The following is a 21,944-nucleotide window of genomic DNA, read 5'->3' on the forward strand; positions in this document are numbered from 1 at the left end:
AGTCGGTTTTTCTTTTCGCTATTACCAAGTGCAGCTAGGCCCTTCTCCGCCACTATAAGGTAGTTTATCGCCTCATATGAATGAAATCGGCCTAATTCTTGTGATAAAGAACTTGACTTCATACAACTAATAGATGAAAATTCGTTTTCTCGATTGAGATGAACTCGCATATATCTCCCAAAGGAAGCTGCCTCAACAAAATTAAGTAAGAATATTTTGATTAACATCATGCCAATCGGTTGTAAGAATTATGGTACTATCTCGTATATGAAGCAGAAATTATTAATGAAACTAAGTGAGTTTATGACCCTATATTCCAAGTTAATAACATGGAAATTATTATTCCATTTTCAATATAGAGTTTTGATAACAGCTGAAATCGCTGGCATTACACGCTTTTGGTTATAATACAAACAAAAAAAACGTTTTAACAACTATACAACAATAATTTTAATGCGTCTCTTTAGGTCCAGCGCAATCAAAATATTACATCCACACTTCACAATGTTGTATGCCTTATGTGAATCCCTTTTCCGAGGAAGCGCTAAAAATATTTGTACCAGAAAATTATAAATATACTGATTGCACCAACGAGGAGGCTTTCATTACAAGCAGCTATCAGCTAAATGCACGACAATACCTTCTACACATGAATATGGAGGCCATAGAGCGAGCCGTTAAACCATTAAATGCCAGTGCCGCAGATGTCCGTTGCTGTTATCGGCAAATTATCAGAGCTGGAAGTGGTGAAACGGCTGACAAAGAGCATAAGTGAGTGGCTTGTATCGAGTATTTTCATACATAATTTTACGAATAATAGCATTTATGAAAGATTTCGATATAAGGTGTTAATAATCTTTCTTTGCAGGCTTTTAAATTGCACCACATTTGAACAGGACTTTCTGGTCCCCATAGATATAGAATATATGGTTACTGAGTGTTATATTGACACAAAATCAATTCAAGCGGACGCCTTCTCATTTATACAAACACAAAAGCATTTGAACAGCTCTAAAGCTAGTTCGAACGTTAGAAGTGCGAGACCGTCGACTATAAGAAAGCCGAGCATACTCCTAGTGGGCATTGATAGTATGTCACGCATAAATTTAAGACGCACAATGCCGCTGACTGCTAAGTATCTGGATATAAGCGAGGAATGGATTGAATTTCATGGTTATAATAAAGTAAGTGAGAATTGTGTACTAGAATTGTGAACTAAGACTTAGCTTAGTAGATAGATGTATTGGTGCTTAATATGTTAAAAAAGGGGTAATATCAGGTCAATACTCGTACTTCCGTATACCCACATAATAAATATAAGGATTTTCGAAAGTCCCTTTGATTTTATGCCGAACATATCGGATATCTTAAAACATTTTTGAGAGCGCCTTTTTCTGATAATAATCTGTTCTTGAGCCGAAAAAGGGATATATAATCCGCTAAATACCACTCAATACCAATATGCCTAATATGAGATTTTCAAACTTACTTTTGGCTTTGTAATATTTGTATTGGCCAATCTGTAAGTTATCTTAATAAAAATCTGATTTTTTGGTAAAAACCCTCTCTCTATCTCTCTTTTAATACGAGTAGAGCTCATTAATGAATAATTTGTATTTTCCTTATATAAACACAGGTCGGTGATAACACTTTTCCAAATTTGATGCCACTGCTAACGTCTTACAATGAATCAATGGCTCATGAGAAATGCAAGCCTACAACGGTAGGCGGACTTAACCAACCCATTTGTAACTTTATTTGGAATAATTTTAAACAAGCCGGTTACATAACGGCATATTCGGAGGATGTGGTGTGTATAAGTACGTTTAATTATTTGAAGAGAGGATTTGAGAACCCACCAACTGATTATTATCTACGTCCCATGACTTTGGGTATTGAAAAAGCACTGAAAGTAGAATCTAAAGATGGTCTACCATACTGTGTTGGCCGCCGACATTATGCCGATTACATTTTCGATAGTGCATTACAATTCGCGAATGTGTTTACGGAACAACACACCTTCGGACTGTTTTGGATGAACTCATTTAGTCATAATGCTTTCGATACGGCAGCAACAACGGATCTGAAGGTGCTGGAGTATCTTAAGAAATTTAAAAGTGAAGGGGTACTGGAGCGTTCGATCGTGTTATTTCTTTCGGATCATGGTGTACGTTGGGGTTCATTGATGAAATTGAAATCTGGCTTCTTAGAAGAACGTTTACCAATGTTTTTCATATCGTTACCACCATGGTATCAAAACGAACATCCAGATTTCGTCAAAAATCTAAAAATTAATCAGCAGCGTTTAACGACACCCTACGACATTTATGCCACACTCAAACATATACTTGAAGAAGCGGATCCTGAAGTACAAGTACCTTATGTCAACGGCTCTACATCTGGTAATAGTATTTTTCGTGAAATACCCGAGGAACGCACGTGTCAGGATGCCAATATTCCCGATCATTGGTGTACCTGCGTACCTTATGAAACTGTACCCACAAGCGATGGACTTGCAAAGAATGTAACGGCACTAGTGTTAGGCGAAATGAATCAATATCTGGTTAATAAAAATATTAGCGACAAATGTGCCGAATTAAAATTAGAAAGGATCAATAGTGTTGAAATGAAAATGATCAAAATACCGAATGAGTCCACATATCGTATAAATTTCGAAGCAAATCCGGAGAAAGCGAGATTTCAGGCTACAGTCGTTTATAATATAACAACAAATACAATCGATACCAAAGTGGAAGACATCTCGCGTCTGGATTCGTATGCAAAAACTTCCAACTGCATTGATTTGAAAGAGGAAAAGAAATATTGCATTTGTAAAAATAACACGACGACAAAGCCATAAACGATAACATATTACTTAGAAGACTGTATGATATGAAGTTATACGAATCATACTCATTATACGAGTATGAGCTAAAACTTAAGAACTTTACGAATATGCTAAAAATGACTAAACATTTTAATTCTAACTGGAGTTGCTTTTTAATGTACCTACAAATTGGGATCGGTGTGTCTGGTTAAATGCAGCATTTTTGGGACATAAATTCAAAACCTCAACTATAATTATAATTTTTTATTCAGCGAACTGACTTTCCTTTAACAGTGTGAAACAGAAGAAAAACGGATGGAACCAAAGCTGACTGCGGAGTTGGCTTTTACTGCACCTAGCGATAAAATTCAGTGAGAGTTACAGTTTCAATAGTGTGACTGTGTAAGAGTGGTCAAATATACACAAATAATTCCGAAAAACCTCAAATCGGCTAGTAGTTCCAATTTAATGAATTCCTTCTTCAAAATCTCAGATGAGCATAGTTAATGATCAGTTTCAATAAAGCATTCCTAAACTTATGTTCTGCCCCTGGTTATGATGCAGTCTTCATACAAAACTATCAACCGAAAAATGTCGAGTTGTTCCATAATTAGAGCCTTTCCTATCTCATAAACAATATTTCTGTAGGTGCAGATGGCTAAATGCTTCGTTTTCATCATTATCACGCTCCTCGCTGTTTCACTGAATATGTTATAATATGTCGCAAAAGTACTTGAGTCTCGAACAAATAAACCTTTTTTGATGAAATTTGTAAATGTTTTAGAACATTTGTGGTATGTGTTTATATATTTGAGTCTATATTTACAAATTATCATATTTAGCGAGCCATAAATACAAAATAAATGCAACTATGGACACAGGTGGACGTCATTTAACAGGTATACTCTTTTCAATTGGACCTTCAACTTATTTGCTGAAAAGTATTTACAAAAATTTTGAAAAATTTGGGAGATGTTAAGCCCTGTCATGTCTTGGAGAACAGAAAGAGATCAATGAAATGTATAAGTATCAGTATAAGAGTTTACGTGACCACTGCCCTATTGTTTTGGGTTGCTCGAGCGTTTATCTTTTTTTATTGATACTGTACTTGTTAACACTTTAGAAGGTTCGACTGTATTAACAAATATTAAAATAATCGCAAAATTTTCGAATTGTAACGGTATTTATTTGGATCGATTGGTGTTTAAATTCAGTAATTTGAAGGGCATAGAAATGTAACTACTGATAAGCAAAAAACGCTAAGAAGAGTGACACCACAATTTGGAAAATGTCGAATAAAGAAGTGTTAATACATACTAAGTATGAGATTCTTAAAAACGTGGAAAGTCAAAGCGCTTACAATGTATTAAAAGCTTTTGCGAGAAATTCGAGAAAAGTATTGCAATTTTTAGTTGGTTTGATATTACGTTATTTTGGAATCTACGGGACTTGCGGTCAATAACATCGCATTACCAAATATAGTTGAAATAATATCACATAAGCAATTTGTTTATAACAGTAGAATGTTGGGGCTATTTTAATTTCTTTAACCTTCTTCTTCTTCTTTACTGGCGTAGACACCGCTTACGCGATTATAGCCGAGTCAACAACAGCGCGCCAGTCGTTTCTTCTCTTCGCTACGTGGCGCCAATTGGATATTCCAAGCGAGGCCAGGTCCTTCTCCACTTGGTCCTTCCAACTTTTAGAGCTGGAGTGTTTTCATCCATCCGGACAACATGACCTAGCTAGCGTAGCAGCTGTCTTTTAATTCGCTGAACTATGTCGATGTCGTCGTATATCTCGTACAGCTCATCGTTCCATCGGATGCGGTATTCGCCGTGGCCAACGCGCAAAGGACCATAAATCTTCCGCAGAACTTTTCTCTCGAAAACTCGCAACGTCGACTCATCGGTTGTTGTCATCGTCCAAGCCTCTGCACCATATAGCAGGACGGGAATTATGAGTGACTTACAGAGTTTGGTTTTTGTCTGTCGAGAGAGGACTTCACTTCTCAATTGCCTACTCAGTCCGAAGTAGCACCTGTTGGCAAGAGTAATCCTGCGTTGGATTTCTAGGCTGACATTGTTGGTGGTGTTAGTGCTGGTTCCTAAATAGACGAAATTATCTACAACTTCAAAGTTATGACTGTCAACAGTGACGTGAGTGCCAAGTCGCGAGTGCGACGACTGTATGTTTGATGACAGCAGATATTTCGTCTTGCCCTCGTTCACTGCCAGACCCATTTGTGTTGCTTCCTTGTTCAGTCTGGAGAAAGCAGAACTAACGGCGCGGGTGTTGAGACCGATGATATCAATATCATCGGCATACGCCAGCAGCTGTACACTCTTATAAAAGATTGTACCTGCTCGATTAAGTTCTGCAGCTCGAACTATTTTTTCCAGCAGCAGATTGAAGAAATCGCACGATAGGGAGTCGCCTTGTCTGAAACCTCGTTTGGTATCGAACGGCTCGGAGAGGTCCTTCCCGATCCTGACGGAGCTTTTGGTCCCGCTCAATGTCAGTTTACACAGCCGTATTAGTTTTGCGGGGATACCAAATTCAGACATTGCGGCATAAAGGCAGCTCCTTTTCGTACTGTCGAAAGCAGCTTTAAAATCGACGAAGAGGTGATGTGTGTCGATTCTCCTTTCACGGGTCTTTTCCAAGATTTGGCGCATGGTGAATATCTGGTCGGTTGTTGATTTACCAGGTCTGAAGCTACACTGATAAGGTCCAATCAGTTTGTTGACGGTGGGCTTTAATCTTTCACACAATACGCTCGATAGAGCCTTATACGCGATATTAAGGAGGCTAATCCCACGGTAGTTGGCGCAGATTGTGGGGTCTCCTTTTTTATGGATTGGGCATAGCACACTTAAATTCCAATCGTTGGGCATGCTTTCGTCCGACCATATTTTACAAAGAAGCTGATGCATGCTCCTTATCAGTTCTTCGCCACCGTGTTTGAATAGCTCGGCTGGCAATCCATCCGCCCCCGCCGCTTTGTTGTTCTTCAGGCGGGTAATTGCTATTCGAACTTCTTCTTGGTCGGGCAATGGAACGTCTTTTCCATCGTCATCGATTGGGGAATCGGGTTCGTCTTCTCCTGGCGTTGTGTGTTCACTGCCATTCAGCAGGCTGGAGAAGTGTTCCCTCCATAATTTAAGTATGCTCTGGGCATCGGTGACTAGATCACCTTGGGGGGTTCTACATGAGTATGCTCCGGTCTTGAAACCTTCTGTAAGCCGCCGCATCTTTTGGTAGAATTTTCGAGCATTACCCCTGTCGGCCAGCTTATCAAGCTCTTCGTACTCACGCATTTCGGCCTCTTTCTTTTTCTGTCTACAAATGCGTCTCGCTTCCCTCTTCAACTCTCGGTATCTATCCCATCCCGCACGTGTTGTGGTCGATCGTAACGTTGCGAGGTAGGCAGCCTGTTTTCTCTCCGCTGCGACACGGCACTCCTCGTCGTACCAGCTGTTCTTTTGCACCTTCCGAAAACCAATGGTTTCGGTTGCAGCTGTACGTAAGGAGTTTGAAATGCCGTCCCACAGTTCCCTTATACCGAGTTGTTGACGAGTGCTCTCAGAGAGCAGGAGTGCAAGCCGAGTAGAAAATCGCTCGGCTGTCTGTTGTGATTGCAGCTTCTCGACGTCGAACCTTCCTTGTGTTTGTTGGCGTGCGTTTTTTGCTGCACAGAGGCGGGTGCGAATCTTAGCTGCAACAAGATAGTGGTCCGAGTCGATGTTAGGACCTCGGAGCGCACGCACATCTAAAACACTGGAGACATGTCTTCCGTCTATCATAACATGATCGATCTGGTTGGTGGTTTTTCGATCCGGAGACAGCCAGGTAGCTTGATGAATCTTCTTATGCTGGAATCTAGTACTACAGATAACCATATTTCGGGCCCCGGCGAAGTCGATCAGCCTCAACCCATTTGGGGATGTTTCCTCGTGGAGGCTGAATTTACCGACCGTAGTGCCAAAGATACCTTCTTTGCCCACCCTGGCGTTGAAGTCGCCAAGCACGATTTTGACATCGTGGCGGGGGCAGCTCTCATAAGCGAGCTCCAAGCGCTCATAAAAGTCATCTTTGGTCACATCGTCCTTCTCTTCCGTCGGGGCGTGGGCGCAAATCAGCGATATGTTGAAGAACCTCGCTTTGATGCGGATTGTGGCTAGACGTTCATTCACCGGAGTGGGGGGTAATCAGAATTTTCAAAAAATTAATTTTTTTTTGCTTCTCCGTTAAGTGTATTATGTTAGAAATATTCTCTGAAAATTTCATGTTGATCCGATAAGTAGGTTTTGAGTTATTTGACACATAACAAAGAGAGCTCGGGCACTGCAAAGCGCTAGTGTGAAACTTTAATCGCGTTTTTCTCAAAACTATGTTTTTTGAATCGGTGACAACTGTAACTCGAAAAGTGCCCAGTAGAAATGAAATTTATATAGCTTTTAGAATACATAATAAACTCGGGCCTGATCGAAGGATTTTTGTTTTTCGAAAATTTAGATTTTTTAAGACCAATTAATTGCTAATTTTTTCCCAAAAATTTAGAAAAAAATTTCCTGAGGCCGCCATTTTGTTAATTTTTGAAAAAAAAATCCTTCAATGAGGACCAGGCTTATCTATTTATAAAACCAACTTTTTTTGTCCAATTGATTTTAGATGAATCTCCAAGGACTTATGGTTGTCACCGCAAGTACCTTTTTTGGAACTGGGTCAACACAAACGACTAAATATAACTTCTGAAATTAATTTTTTTTTTTTGAAATTTTCGTGCCTTCAAGTCAACACATTCTGTAATAATGCCATATTACTACTTTTGTAAAATAACACGATTTAGTAGCAAAAAAAAAAATACTGAAAATTCTCATTTCCCTTTAGCCAGGACGACTAGCTTTAAGTAAATAAATTTATGAATATATTCAGTAAATAAGAAATGTTAATTCGCGAAGTAAATATTTTATCAAAACTATTCAAATAATAATATTTATATATATGTATCTGTTGAAGTAGTCTTTTGAGTATACCTGCAAAAAGCAAGAGTTACCGGCCCTTAATTACGCCCTCTTTTTAACCGCAAACGACGGTTAACACTCAAATAGTATTTCTTGTTAAAAAGTTTGTCTGGTCGGAAGAAATTTGGAGTGCTCGATAATCGAAATAAATTGTAAACATCACTTGATTTTTGACCGGCTTTAACGTGTTTTATCGGTTTCGGCTCATCTTTGCCACAATATTCGGCCGATTAAGAATTAATGTTTCGAGATCGCGAGCATATGTAGGTTCAAGGCTATACTTTTTATGATATCCTGGTAGTCGAAAAACATTGTTTCACAGACGTTAACGCGACACTGTTTTTCGAAAAAATTAAGTGATTTTGAAACTAATCATGTTTTCACATTTGTTGGGTCCAAATGATCTTCGTTTTGTTCGAAATTTAAGTTGAAAAGTCTTACTATTTTTTGCCCACTTGAGTTTTTGGCTTAAAGTTTAATTAAATATCTATACTAATATTATAAAGCTGAAGAGTTTGTTTGTTTGAACGCGCTAATCTCCGAAACTACTGGTTCGAATTGAATAATTCTTTTTGTGTTGGATAGTGCATTTATCGAGGAAGGCTATAGGCTATATAGCACCACGCTGCGAAGAAACAGTGGTAAATGTGTAAAAAGCGAGGGAAATTATTTATCTTTGAGGGCTTCCGTTCCTTGCGCTGCGAAAGCGGTTCAAGATACACAAAAGTTTTGTATGAAAGAATTATTTCTCTTTTAATGATCTAAATAAAAGTCCGTGAGTACAGTTTTTGTGATAACTAATTTGGTCGAAATTATATGTTAGAGTTGTAATAACATAATAATATTAATTTTTCTATATTTATTGTTATTTTCTTCTGTCGTTACATGCAGTATAAAACTATTCAAATTTTTTAGGTAATCCGTAATTTTTGTGGTTAGCAGTCATTTTATTATTTTAGATCTTACTCGCTGATGTTAATTCTTACTCTGCTTTTCTTAGAAAATGCCTCGGAAGCGAAAATCTGGTATATCCAAAATGGCATGGTAGTTTTATTGACTGGTGATTTCCGTCAAACCCTCCCAGTAATTCAGAGGGGGACACCAGCAGATGAAATTCAAGCGTGCATTAAATCATCACGCTTATGGTCGGCAGTTGAAAAACTCCGCCTGAAAACTAATATGAGAGTGCATCTTCATAATGACATGGATTCAGGACTTTACGCAGAAATGTTGTTGAAAATTGGTCATGGTTGTTTAGCTGTTGACGTTGAAGGCTATATATTACTGTCAAGAGAATTTTGTAATTTAGTAGAAAGTGATGTGGATTTCATTGCTAATGTTTTTCCGGAATTGCAACAAAATTTGTTTAGTGATCAGTGGTTGTGTGCAAGAGTAATATTAGCACCAAGAAATGAAATTGTTAATAGGATCAACACTGATATTTTAAACGAGGTTCAGGGAAATATTAAGGAATATTTGTCAATGGATACAATTATAGATACGGAAGTAAGTACTTCATATCCTGTGGAGTTGTTAAATTCACTTGAACTATCGGGTGTACCGTCACATAAACTTCAATTGTAACTAAATATACCAGTAATGCTTATGCGAAATCTAGATGCTCCTCTTCTATGTAATGGAACAAAGCCTCGGATAACAAAATTGGGACAGAACATACTTGGTGCTACTATTTTAATAGATGTCGGTAAGGGAAATATTGTTATAATACTTCGGATACCAATTATTCCCACTGACTTTCCATTCAAATTTAAAAGAGTTCAGTTTCCTGTCAAGCTAAGCTTTGCTGTTACTATAAACAAGGCACAAGGACAAACATTACTGGTAGAAGGAGTGCATTTAGAAAACCCATGCTTCTCTCATGGTCAACTTTATGTAGCCTGTTCACGTGTATCTAATGCCCAGAATTCACACATATTTGCACCCGACAGGAAAACTTATAACATGGTCTGCAAAAATATCCTAGATTAATACTTTGTATTTAATTTTTTTAAATTGTTAGAATTCAGAATTATTTATTTTTGTTACGGTGAAATATATTTTAACATTAGTTGTTGCATTTCAATACGCATATTTTAAGGTGTTGAATCTTCATTGTCTGTAGGAATTTTTAAAAATTGTTGATCTCAGCCAAGCAATAAAATTTAGTTATCATTTTGACTCATTTTTATTATTATACTCTTACCCTTTATCTCTCATACTTATTTAATGGCTGTACTGCGGGCGAAGCCGCGGGTAAAAAGCTAGTATCGTATAAGTTTCGAAGCCAATCCGGAAAAAGCGAGATTTCAGGCTACGGTCGTTTATAATATAACAACAAATACAATCAAAACAGACGTGGAAGATATCTCGCGTCTGGATTCGTATGCAAAAACTTCCAACTGCATTGATTTGAAAGAGGAAAAGAAATATTGCCTTTGTAAAAAATAATGCTACGAATACGATTTGAGGAAAACTTCGAATAGTTTCAACCTCCCAAGGGGTAAAAGTGGATGCAAAATTTATAAATGTAAATAGTAGTTTTAAAACCTTATTAACTAAGTACTTAGTTTTATTATATTTTTCATTTATATTTGTTATGGAGAAATACATATTTTGTAATACTGTTATGGTTTTGTTTTCGTCGCGGCGATTCAAAAGGCTTAGGTGATGTGGGAGGTTAATTATTTTTAGAATCAAACGAAGTAATTTTATGATGCTACTCTCATAGAACAAAACTGTTGGCTGTTCCGATCTTTACAAGCTCCTCTTGAGGCGAAGTTTTCACCAGCAAAATCATTCGCAAGCTGTGAGGTGGATGTACTATCGTAAGGTGGATGTACATAAATATGTCAACTAAGCTCTCAGAGCATCTGGCGAGTCACTATTGATATGTGTATGGCCTATTGTAACGCATTTCCTCTCCGATTTGCCAAAGGTTGTCCTGTTTGTGTGATTGCTTCCTTCAAAATTAAGAGTATGGCCGTAAAATATTATAGTATACATATAACCATCAATTCTGGCTTGGTCACCCTTTGTACTGACTTACCGCGATTCGCTAAAGACCATTTTCCCTTGTCGTAAACGTAAGTGATCAACTTATTATCACACGTAATCATTCGGATCAAGTGATTGGTTTGCAGCGGTCCATGAGGTCGTTTGCATTAACTTATGGTCCATCCGTACATCGAACTTCTCTTTGCACCACCCTTACTGAAAAGGTTCTAAATTGTTTTTTGATTCGTAAATTTCTATAATTTTATCGATATTTTCGACAAATGGGCTTTTAGAATATTGTACACCTTTGACGTCCAAATTGCCGGAATAGAATGAACAAAACAAAAATTGCATGTGATTGACTGTTACAGTATCAGCGCCATAAAAACTATTCACATTTTAAGCCGACTTTCTAATATAGTGAAATATGAAATTATCTTGTAATATGTTGACCACTGCAGTTGCCAATATCTAAACCTGGTCCGTTTGCGGTACGAGAGCTGTTATATATATTTCTGGCCTAATAATGAAAATAGGAATATTTATCAACGAAAATGGTTTTATTGTTTTTCAAAATATTCTCCATCAAGATTTATACACTTTTGCATGCGCTCAAACCAATTTTCGAAGCACATTTTCCACTCCGATTGAGACACCTCCAAAACATGGTTTTTGAATGCAGCAACAGCATCTTCTGGCGACGAAAATCGTTGACCACGCATTATTTTCTTGATGTGTGGGAATAAAAAGAAGTCATTGGGTGCCAAGTCAAGGCTGTACGGCGGATGACCCACCAATTCGACGTTTTGGCCGGTCAAAAAGGTGCTGGTTTGAGCCGACGTGTGAGAGCTCGCATTGTCGTGGTGCACAATGATTCGTCTTCTCTTGTTCGTTTTTCGAATTTCTCCGAAGACTTCAGGCAAACAAATGGTGGTGTACCACTCAGAATTGACCGTCCTACGTTGCTCAAGCGGAACAGTCGCCACATGACCAGTTTTGCCGAAGAAACAGGCGACCATTTTCTTCAAAGTGCTTCTTCCACGAACAACTTTCGTTGGATTTGGTTCGTCTTGGAATACCCACACGGTCGATTGCTGTTTTGTTTCGGGCTCATACGCATAGATCCATGATTCGTCACCTGTGACGATCTTATAAACGTCTTTTGAAGCACCGCGATCGTATTTTTTCAGCATTTCTTTACACCAATCTACACGAGCCTTTTTTTGAGCGATTGTCAAATTGGCCGGGATCCAACGAGAACAAATCTTTTTTACGGCCAGGTGTTCATGCAATATCGAATGTATGCTGGTGGGAGAAATGCATAGGCATGCCATCGGCATCGATGTTTTCTGACACAACGGCTGTTTTTGGACGACCTTCACGGAAATCGTCTTTGAGCGAGCGTCGGCCACGATTGAATGCGTTGTACCAGTTTTTCACAGTGCTATAGGATGGTGCTTCATAGCCATACAAAAATTTTAGTTCATCGATGCACTCTTGTCGTGATAATCCACGTCGAAAGTTGTGAAAAATGATCGCACAAAAATGTTCACGAGTTAATTCCATTTTTTGGCCGAGATGAATTTTTTAATTCCCTGTAAATAAAACAATTCACGATTAAATGACAAAATGTTCTGAGTGATGTTATGCTAAAAAATGTCAAACTTTCCAATGGAAATGTCAGATTGCACCTGGCAACTCTTAGTATTGCCTAGGCCAAAAATATATATAGCAGCCATCGTATTTAGTCTCCGCCATATTTGACCTGGTATATGTGTTCCTGGGATTTCGAAAATTTCAATAAAGAAATGAGTAGGCATTTTAGTGTTCTGTGAGTATAGTCGGTGAAAGGTATACAAGTATTTAAAGCTGATATAGTAATCTCCAAAAGGATGCATCGTCGTTTCAACTTTTCGCAGGTATAAGTATAATAAAAGTTAAAGTAAGTCAATTAATTTTTTTACAAAAAAAAAGAACACCTGCTTTGACAACATTTGCGCACAAGAATCCAAAAATAAAAAAAATAACTGCGAAACAAAGCCTAAATAGAAAAATAAAAAGAGGTGAGTAAATATTTATAGCAAACATATATATGTAAATAGATGAATAAATATAACTGCCAGCTGCCTATGGAAATACTTTCGGTTATTGTCTCAACAGTTAAACCCGGTACTTGTGAACCCAAAATATGGATAATTAAAGGAGTATTTCATCATAATGCGGTATATAGCATTATCTCTGATTATGAATAAATAAAAATATTTTTATGTGCATTAAAAGATACACAAGTATATAAGTAGTAGTCGTTAATAAATTGCTCAAATATATTTAGAGTTACTATTAAAGAGGTTGTACTGTAGATTGTAAAGACATGCAAATCTAACTATTCTATTCATATTCACTTAATTGCTGTTCATAGAATTTTCTAAATTTCTTCTTATTTATAAAAACAGCATCATATTGATAAAGTTTCAGTTATAAAACTGAGTTCGACAGAACTATATGTAACCTCAATAAGGAATTATAACTACAATAAGGAATTGTAAGAAAGTGAAATAAAAAAGATAGTTATGAAAATTAAATTGCCAAATTCAAAGTGCCCTGCACATGATACTAAAAAATGGCGAAATTTGTATATGCAAAATAAAGCCATATATAGTCATAAGAAATCAGTTACCAAATTTAAACAATTCACGAAGTTCTCGGTGTTGTGTATGCTCATTTTAACATTACATTTGTATTGCGATTCATTTAATTATACAACTAGTGTGTATCGCACAGTACTTTACGGAGTGGATAAAAATGTCAAATACGGTAAGTGTGATCGTAATGTGCGTTTTATTCGTTCTCGAGATATAAAATTTATTAGAATCATAGCACTCAGTTAACAGTATATTTAGTGAGAATGCCTATACAAAAATATTTTGAAGTGGAAAAAAAAAATTGTCTTAAGGGATTACATGGGTTTTGTCGGGTAAAAAATAAAATTTTTTTAATAACGTTTTTTCATAAAAAAATTAAATATCTTATTAGAATTTTTTATTTTTAAAAACATACACTATTAACGAAGAAATCTAAAATTTTTTGCGTCCACGTCGGCGAGATCATGATCTTACAGGATCATCGTAAGTGAAAAAATACGTGTTAAACCTTAAATTAGAACACCTTAACACAAAAACTTATATTTTTGTTTGCAAAAGTCTACACGTTTTTGGTTTATCCTGAGAACTTATAAAATTTTCTACGTCACTTGGTGTAAAATATGTTGGCACTAACATAATAATGTACAGCTAACATAGTAGCTTAACATGCGTCTGTAAATAGTTTAACATTAAAATGAAATACGTCTTCTTGCGGCCAGACCTGAAACTCTACTTTCAACCAACTAACCAACATTAATATAATAATTTTAGAAAAGTGTTCAGATTTGCAAAACGCTATATTATATATGTATATATGTATGTGCAGACGTTGAGTGTTAAGCCAGCCAACAAAGAGCACTAATAGAGCATGCTGTCTAAAGAGGCGTTACTGATACGCCATTTCACACAATATTAATAATTGCAGCTATTACTAAAATTAATTATAAAATTATTATCATTATTTGAGCATTAAATGAATTTTTGTATAAATCTAAATCATCTGTTATTTAATCAAAAACTAATAGATAAGGAAAATAAATGGATGAAAAACCAAAAAAATTTTAAAATTATGTTTTAAGTTTCCGATTTTTTTTTAGAAAATGTTTATATTATTGAAATCTTGTTTGTGAATAACAAAATATTTTTTATTAGTTATTATTTAAATTTGTATATAAAACACATTTTTTGATAGTGAGTTAAAACTTTGACAAATTAGGAAAATATTTATCTTTACTGTTAGGAATTGCGTTATTTAATTCTGAATTTTAGATAAATATTGGAAATGAATATTATAAAGGTGAGCAGAGCCGGAACTAGCTGCTTCAGCGCCTGTGGCAACAACCTTGCTTGCGCCCTTTCCATATAGTATAATGGAAACCGATGTTGTCCAAATCAAAAATCATATATTTACAAGTGAAAGAACGTACATCTTATTTTCAATAATAATTTATACAAGGATCGCTTATATCGTTCAGAATAATACTTTTCTGGATTTCGCCTCTGCAAATAAATCGATTATTTTATCGAAATTGAGACTCGTTGTATATAGTATCCTTCTCAATCGACAAAATAGAGATATTCGCCAACCGTTCCTGGCCTAAAGAGAAACGAAGATAAGATTTGATGAGTTTTAGCTCACTAAAAGAACGCTCGCAAGTAGCCGTCGTAACAGGCATGCATAAGAATATTCTCAGTGCTGTTGTTATGTTCGGATATACATCCTCGAGCGACAGATCGAATATTTTTTCTAATACATTCAAATAGTTCATGTCTGTGGCTTCACTCATCAGCGTCGTTGCTTGAAATTTGAAACTCTCAATTTCTGATGAAAATTCATGCGGATCCAAGTCATCAGGATATTTGATAGCGAGATCTGCCGCTATTTTGGTGAGTTCAGTAACACTGGTGTTCACAATTGCTTGACCGCTCAAAAATGCGAAATCATCGGCAACTTCATTTAAAGCGATGAACCGGGCAATCATAAGATCAAGAACTTGGATCAATCCTGCTTTGAAATGAGTTTGGGCACTTATAGATGGAGATTCATCTTTCGCTTTTTCTCCCGGCATCATTTTCTTTGGTCGTTTTCGAGTATCTTGGAAATCTGGTGTTACTTGCAATTGTTCAGCTGTCACAATTGATGATTGCAAAATTGTTGTGAAGAAAGTCTCTCGGTATATGGTTAATTGTGACAGCAATCCTTTTATCATTTTTGCGGCACGAGCAATATCGAGTTTTTGTCTTGCAGTGCGAGGTTGACACGATTGATTTGCGATAGAAGCGAATCCCAAAACTTCACTATGAATTCGAAGGTTTGTATCGACTTGAGAAGAGACTTGGCTTGTACTATTGTATCGCCTGTCTGATGATCACCTTCTGTCATTATTTTTAGTATTTCCACAACAGTAGGCAGTTGAGAGTTCAGGGCGTATCGACGCTAGCTTTTGACGACCACCGCGTGTCACAGGTTCCTTTCAACGTTATTTTTAGTTCTGCTTGCAAAAATTTCCAACGAGTTGCCGATCCAACAAAAAAATTGTACGTTTGTATATTATTCTAGAGGGGAATGAATGTTTATTCCAAAACTGAAGAAAAAACATGTATGTGTCGTTTGAAAGACAAAAATTGATAGTATTTCCGGCTAAACCGGAAGTTATACCGAAAATCAGAAAGCACCTTCCGATAGTCCTCATTGTCTATGGAAAACAAAATCTACAATTTGCACAATTTTACATCATTGCATCATATGTTATTGAAAAAAGCGTGCGTTTTGTCACCTGGATCACAGATGAACACAGATTGTGGCTGACTGGCCTATAGCACAACACACGGCACGGCCGGCAGTGGGCACAGAAACAGGACTGACAGACTCGCACTAATAGCGTGGCGCCCCCGATTTCTGGAATAGCACGTCCACGGGTGCCCTTGCTTTGTGCGCGCCTCGCGACGATTACATTCGCACTGGCACGTGTGGTACTGCCGCATTGCTGCCCACTGCACTGGCTCTGGCGCTGCAGTTTTTTCGGTCCGTTCGCGCCCTATGTCTCTTGTTTCGCCCGCTGTGGGTGACGCGCCAGTTTCAGACGGTAGCTCTTTCGGACGCTCAGCAACCGATATTTCGTCAGGCGTATGTAGGCTCAACCTACGTTGCGCCTCTGCGACTGTTGCGCCCAGGTGGCGGGTGCCACCTTCGCCACGCCCTAGTTACGGCTCTGAAGGTGAGCTTCAAAGCCATATACAATATATACTTATTACAGACAGATCAAAGAAAACACATACTTTCTAATATTAGTTAAAGCATTATATAGTAAAATGTTAAGTGATTTTAAAATGTATGTGTGTTTGTCTTTTCAAAGGCTGGCTTCAAATTGCTTTACCCTTGGCATATTCGATTTCTAAAATTTCTACTAGTTTAACATACAGGCATGGAATTTTACCACAGTAATAAGTATGGCTTATTGTCATTGAGCGACGCCACGCGCCGTTAGAATAAATAATGCATGATGTTGTTTTTGTTGTTGCTGTAGCGGCAGAATTATAATGCGTGATGTCAATATGTTTGCTTATGAGAGAAACACGCGTAAGCGTTGGCGATAATGGAGAAAGTTCAAAGTATGCTTAAGAAAAAAACGGTATTGAAAAATATACACGCAACTCTAATTTACTCGTGATGAAAGCCTCGTCCTCTCTCAAATTTAACGCTCTCAACGCACTTGAAAATTTTTCGAACTTTTTGTTATGTTTTTATTTGCTGCGTTTTTATCACAATTGGGGTTTTCAAATATCCAGAAGCTAAACTGTGTTCGGTCTTCTTTGAATTGAAACACATGTTGTTATTTGCCAATGCCAAACCGCCAAAAATTTAATATTAATATAAGATATTAAACTGTTTCTTTTACTTTCTTTCTATTAATTTTAATAATTACTATGTCGATATTATTTCAACGGTCGTCCATTATATATTTCCTCCTCTCCTTTACTGACGTAGACACCGCTTACGCGGTTATAGCCAAGTTAACAACAGCGCCTCAGTCGGTTTTTGTTTTCGGTATTACCAAGTGCAGCTAGGTCTTTCTCCGCCTTTTTCCTTTTCCTCTGCTTCCCTTCCATCCGGACAACGGACCTAGCCAGCGCAGTCGCTGTTTCTTGATTCGCTGAGCTATGTCAAAGTCGCCGCTATCTCGTACAGCTCATTCTTTTGGTGTTGTTCAACTTCAGATATTTAAAATCTACGAAGAGGTGGTGTGCGTCGATCTTCCTTTTACAGCTCCTTTCCAAGATTTAGCGTGTGGTGAAAATCTGGTATAAAGCCACACTGATAAGGTCCAATCAGTTTGGTGATGGTTCTAACTGTCGGACATGCTTTCACTCGACCACATCTTGCAAAGAAGCTGATGCATACACCTTGCCAGTTGTTCGCCGCCGTATTTGAATAGCTCGGCCGGTAATCCAACAGCCGCTGCAGCCTGAAGAAATGCTCCCTTCATAACTTCAGTATACTCTGAACAGCAGCCACTAGGTCACCACTTTTGGTCCTACAAGAGTATTCTTAATATCTTCCATAAGTTGCCGCATTTTTTCGTAGACTTTTCGAGCAATATCCTTGCCCGGCAGCTTCTTATACTCACGCATTATTTTATATATGGACAGATATTATGCCGTAAGTACAAACATTTCGCAACACGTGTGAGTAAGAAAACTATCTTAATAATTTTCAGAGTAAAAATATTTCGAAAATACCGGAAACTACCCCATAAATTTCAACCAAAATCGTTGCATAAATATCTATTGCATATGTAGACCTCGGCGGCGATGAATGACTTTTACCGAAAACTTCGGTCAATTTGGGAAATACTGTATACATATTTATAAACATGGGAGCCAATTTTTTTTTTCGATAAATCTGCTGTCAAAAATGGGTAAAAGCTGATATATATCCGATTTTCTATGTTACTTTGAACCCGTTTTAGTAGTCTTAGACTCTCCACCTGACTTTAAACCACTTATTTAGTTCAAATATGTGATATTTTGATGAAATTGAGAGGCTATGGTTTCATAACTATAAGGTAGTTTTTCGCCTCATATGAATGAAATCGGCCTAATTCTTTGATCAGGAACTTGACTTCATAAAACTAATAAATTAAAATTCGTTTTCTCGATTGAGATGAACTCGCATATATCTCCCAAAGAAAGTTGCATCAACAAAATTAGGTAAGAATATTTTGATTAATATTATGCCAATCGGTTGTAATAATTATGGTACTATCTCGTATATGAAGCAGAAATTATTAATGAAACTAAGTGAGTTTATGACCCTATATTCCAAGTTAATAACATGGAAATTATTATTCCATTTACAATATAGAGTTTTGGTAACAGCTGAAAGCGCTGGCATTACACGCTTTTGGTTATTATACAAAAAAAAAACATTTTACCAACCAATAATTTTAATGCGTCTCTTTAGGTCCAGCGCAATCACAATATTACATCCACACTTCACAATGTTGTATGCCTTATGTGAATCCCTTTTCCGAGGAAGCGCTAAAAATATTTGTACCAGAAAATTATAAATATACTGATTGCACCAACGACGAGGCTTTCATTACAAGCAGCTATCAGCTTAATGCACGACAATACCTTCTACACATGAATATGGAGGCCATAGAGCGAGCCGTTAAACCATTAAATGCCAGTGCCGCAGATGTCCGTTGCTGTTATCGGCAAATTATCAGAGCTGGAAGTGGTGAAACGGCTGACAAAGAGCATAAGTGAGTGGCTTGTATCGAGTATTTTCATACATAATTTTACGAATAATAGCATTTATGAAAGATTTCGATATTAAGTGATAATAATCTTTCTTTGCAGGCTTTTAAATTGCACCACATTTGAACAGGACTTTCTGGTCCCCATAGATATAGAATATATGGTTACTGAGTGTTATATTGACACAAAATCAATTCAAGCGGACGCCTTCTCATTTATACAAACACAAAAGCATTTGAACAGCTCTAAAGCTAGTTCGAAGGTTAGAAGTGCGAGACCGTCGACTATAAGAAAGCCGAGCATACTCCTAGTGGGCATTGATAGTATGTCACGCATAAATTTAAGACGCACAATGCCGCTGACTGCTAAGTATCTGGATATAAGCGAGGAATGGATTGAATTTCATGGTTATAATAAAGTAAGTGAGAGTTGTGTACTAGAATTGTGAAATAAGGCTTAGCTTAGTAGATAGATGTATTGGTGCTTAATATGTTAAAAAAGGGGTAATATCGGGTCAATACTCGTACTTCCGTGTACCCACATATACGAAATATAAGGATTTTCGAAAGTCCCTTTGATTTTATGCCGAACATATCGGATATCTTAAAACATTTTTGAGAGCGCCTTTTTCTGATAATAATCTGTTCTTGAGCCGAAAAAGGGATATATAATCCGCTAAATACCACTCAATACCAATATGCCTAATATGAGATTTTCAAACTTACTTTTGGCTTTGTAATATTTGTATTGGCCAATCTGTAAGTTATCTTAATAAAAATCTGATTTTTTGGTAAAAACCTTCACTCTATCTCTCTTTTAATACGAGTAGAGCTCATTAATGAATAATTTGTATTTTCCTTATATAAACACAGGTCGGTGATAACACTTTTCCAAATTTGATGCCACTGCTAACGTCTTACAATGAATCAATGGCTCATGAGAAATGCAAGCCTACAACTGTAGGCGGACTTAATCAACCCATTTGTAACTTTATTTGGAATAATTTTAAACAAGCCGGTTACATAACGGCATATTCGGAGGATGTGGTGTGTATAAATACGTTTAATTATTTGAAGAGAGGATTTGAGAACCCACCAACTGATTATTATCTACGTCCCATGACTTTGGGTATTGAAAAAGCACTGAAAGTAGAATCTAAAGATGGTCTACCATACTGTGTTGGCCGCCGACATTATGCCGATTACATTTTCGATAGTGCATTACAATTTGCGAATGTGTTTACGGAACAACACACCTTCGGACTGTTTTGGATGAACTCATTTAGTCATAATGCTTTCGATACGGCAGCAACAATGGATCTGAAGGTGCTGGAGTATCTTAAGAAATTTAAAAGTGAAGGGGTACTGGAGCGTTCGATCGTGTTATTTCTTTCAGATCATGGTGTACGTTGGGGTTCATTGATGAAATTGAAATCTGGCTTCTTAGAAGAACGTTTACCAATGTTTTTCTTATCGCTACCACCATGGTATCAAAACGAACATCCAGATTTCGTCAAAAATCTAAAAATTAATCAGCAGCGTTTAACGACACCCTACGACGTTTATGCCACACTCAAACATATACTTGAAGAAGCGGATCCTGAAGTACAAGTACCTTATGTCAACGGCTCTATATCTGGTCATAGTATTTTTCGTGAAATACCCGAGGAACGCACCTGTCAGAATGCCAATATTCCCGATCATTGGTGTACCTGCGTACCTTATGAAACTGTACCCACAAGCGATGTACTTGCAAAGAATGTAACGGCACTAGTGTTAGACGAAATGAATCAATATCTGGTTAATAAAGATATTAGCGATGTATGTGCCGAATTAAAATTAGAAAGGATCAATAGTGTTGAAATGAAAATGATCAAAATACCGAATGAGTCCACATATCGTATAAATTTCGAAGCAAATCCGGAGAAAGCGAGATTTCAGGCTACAGTCGTTTATAATATAACAACAAATACAATCGATACCAAAGTGGAAGACATCTCGCGTCTGGATTGGTATGCAAAAACTTCCAACTGCATTGATTTGAAAGAGGAAAAGAAATATTGCATTTGTAAAAATAACACGACGACAAAGCCATAAACGATAACATATTACTTAGAAGACTGTGTGATATTAAGTTATAAGATTCATACTCATTATATGAGCTAAAACTTAAGAACTTTACGAATATGCTAAAAATGACAAAAAATTTTTAATCTAACTGGAGTTGCTTTTTAATGTACATACAAATTTGGGATCGGTGTGCCTGGTTAAATGCAGCATTTTTGGGACATAAATTCAAAACCTCAACGATAATTATAATTTTTTATTCACTTATTCTAGGTTACGATCGTAATGGTTTTTAGTTTCTTCAGCGAACTAACTTTCCTTTAACCTTCATCTGCTCCTAAGAATTACTTACATTGTCTACCCTTATGCGTCGTTTTCGACACATATGTACTTCCCATTGTTTTTAGTGGAAAATTGAAAGCATGGACGGCGAAAACCAACATTAATTTTGTCGTTTTTATTTGCTTAACCGAACCGTTTTAATTTTTTTCCAAACATAAATTAACTTATTTTCTATGCACTTGACGCTTACGTTTCGGTTGGGTATGTTTTTGCATGTACCTTTTGAACAAAAGCAACAAATTGTAGTATGCATGTTATTTTTTGAAGCAAAATTACTTTCCAA

General features: G+C 36.9%; 3 protein-coding genes across 3 annotated transcripts in view; all 3 read left to right on the forward strand.

Moving 5' to 3' along the window:
* The first annotated feature begins 386 nt into the window (after positions 1 to 386).
* Positions 387 to 2,880, forward strand: LOC125776227 (uncharacterized). The gene is made up of 3 exons (XM_049447357.1): positions 387 to 771; positions 869 to 1,184; positions 1,637 to 2,880. The coding sequence occupies exons 1-3, from the start codon at positions 512 to 514 to the stop codon at positions 2,858 to 2,860; spliced, it is 1,800 nt and encodes a 599-aa protein (XP_049303314.1). The 5' UTR covers positions 387 to 511; the 3' UTR covers positions 2,861 to 2,880.
* A 5,520-nt stretch (positions 2,881 to 8,400) lies between these two features.
* LOC105224592 (uncharacterized) overlaps positions 8,401 to 21,944 on the forward strand; it is a 229,400-nt gene continuing 215,856 nt past the window's right edge. The window contains exon 1 of the mRNA XM_049447370.1: positions 8,401 to 8,405. The gene's annotated coding sequence lies outside the window, so the exon portion shown is untranslated. The remainder of the gene's footprint in view (positions 8,406 to 21,944) is intronic.
* On the forward strand, positions 13,403 to 21,549 carry LOC125776226 (uncharacterized). Its single transcript, XM_049447356.1, has 4 exons — positions 13,403 to 13,662; positions 18,955 to 19,258; positions 19,356 to 19,671; positions 20,126 to 21,549. Exons 1-4 carry the CDS (start codon positions 13,419 to 13,421, stop codon positions 21,347 to 21,349), a joined length of 2,088 nt encoding a protein of 695 aa, XP_049303313.1. The 5' UTR covers positions 13,403 to 13,418; the 3' UTR covers positions 21,350 to 21,549.

Source organism: Bactrocera dorsalis, chromosome 2 (assembly GCF_023373825.1).
Source record: "Bactrocera dorsalis isolate Fly_Bdor chromosome 2, ASM2337382v1, whole genome shotgun sequence".
NCBI lineage: Eukaryota > Metazoa > Arthropoda > Insecta > Diptera > Tephritidae > Bactrocera > Bactrocera dorsalis.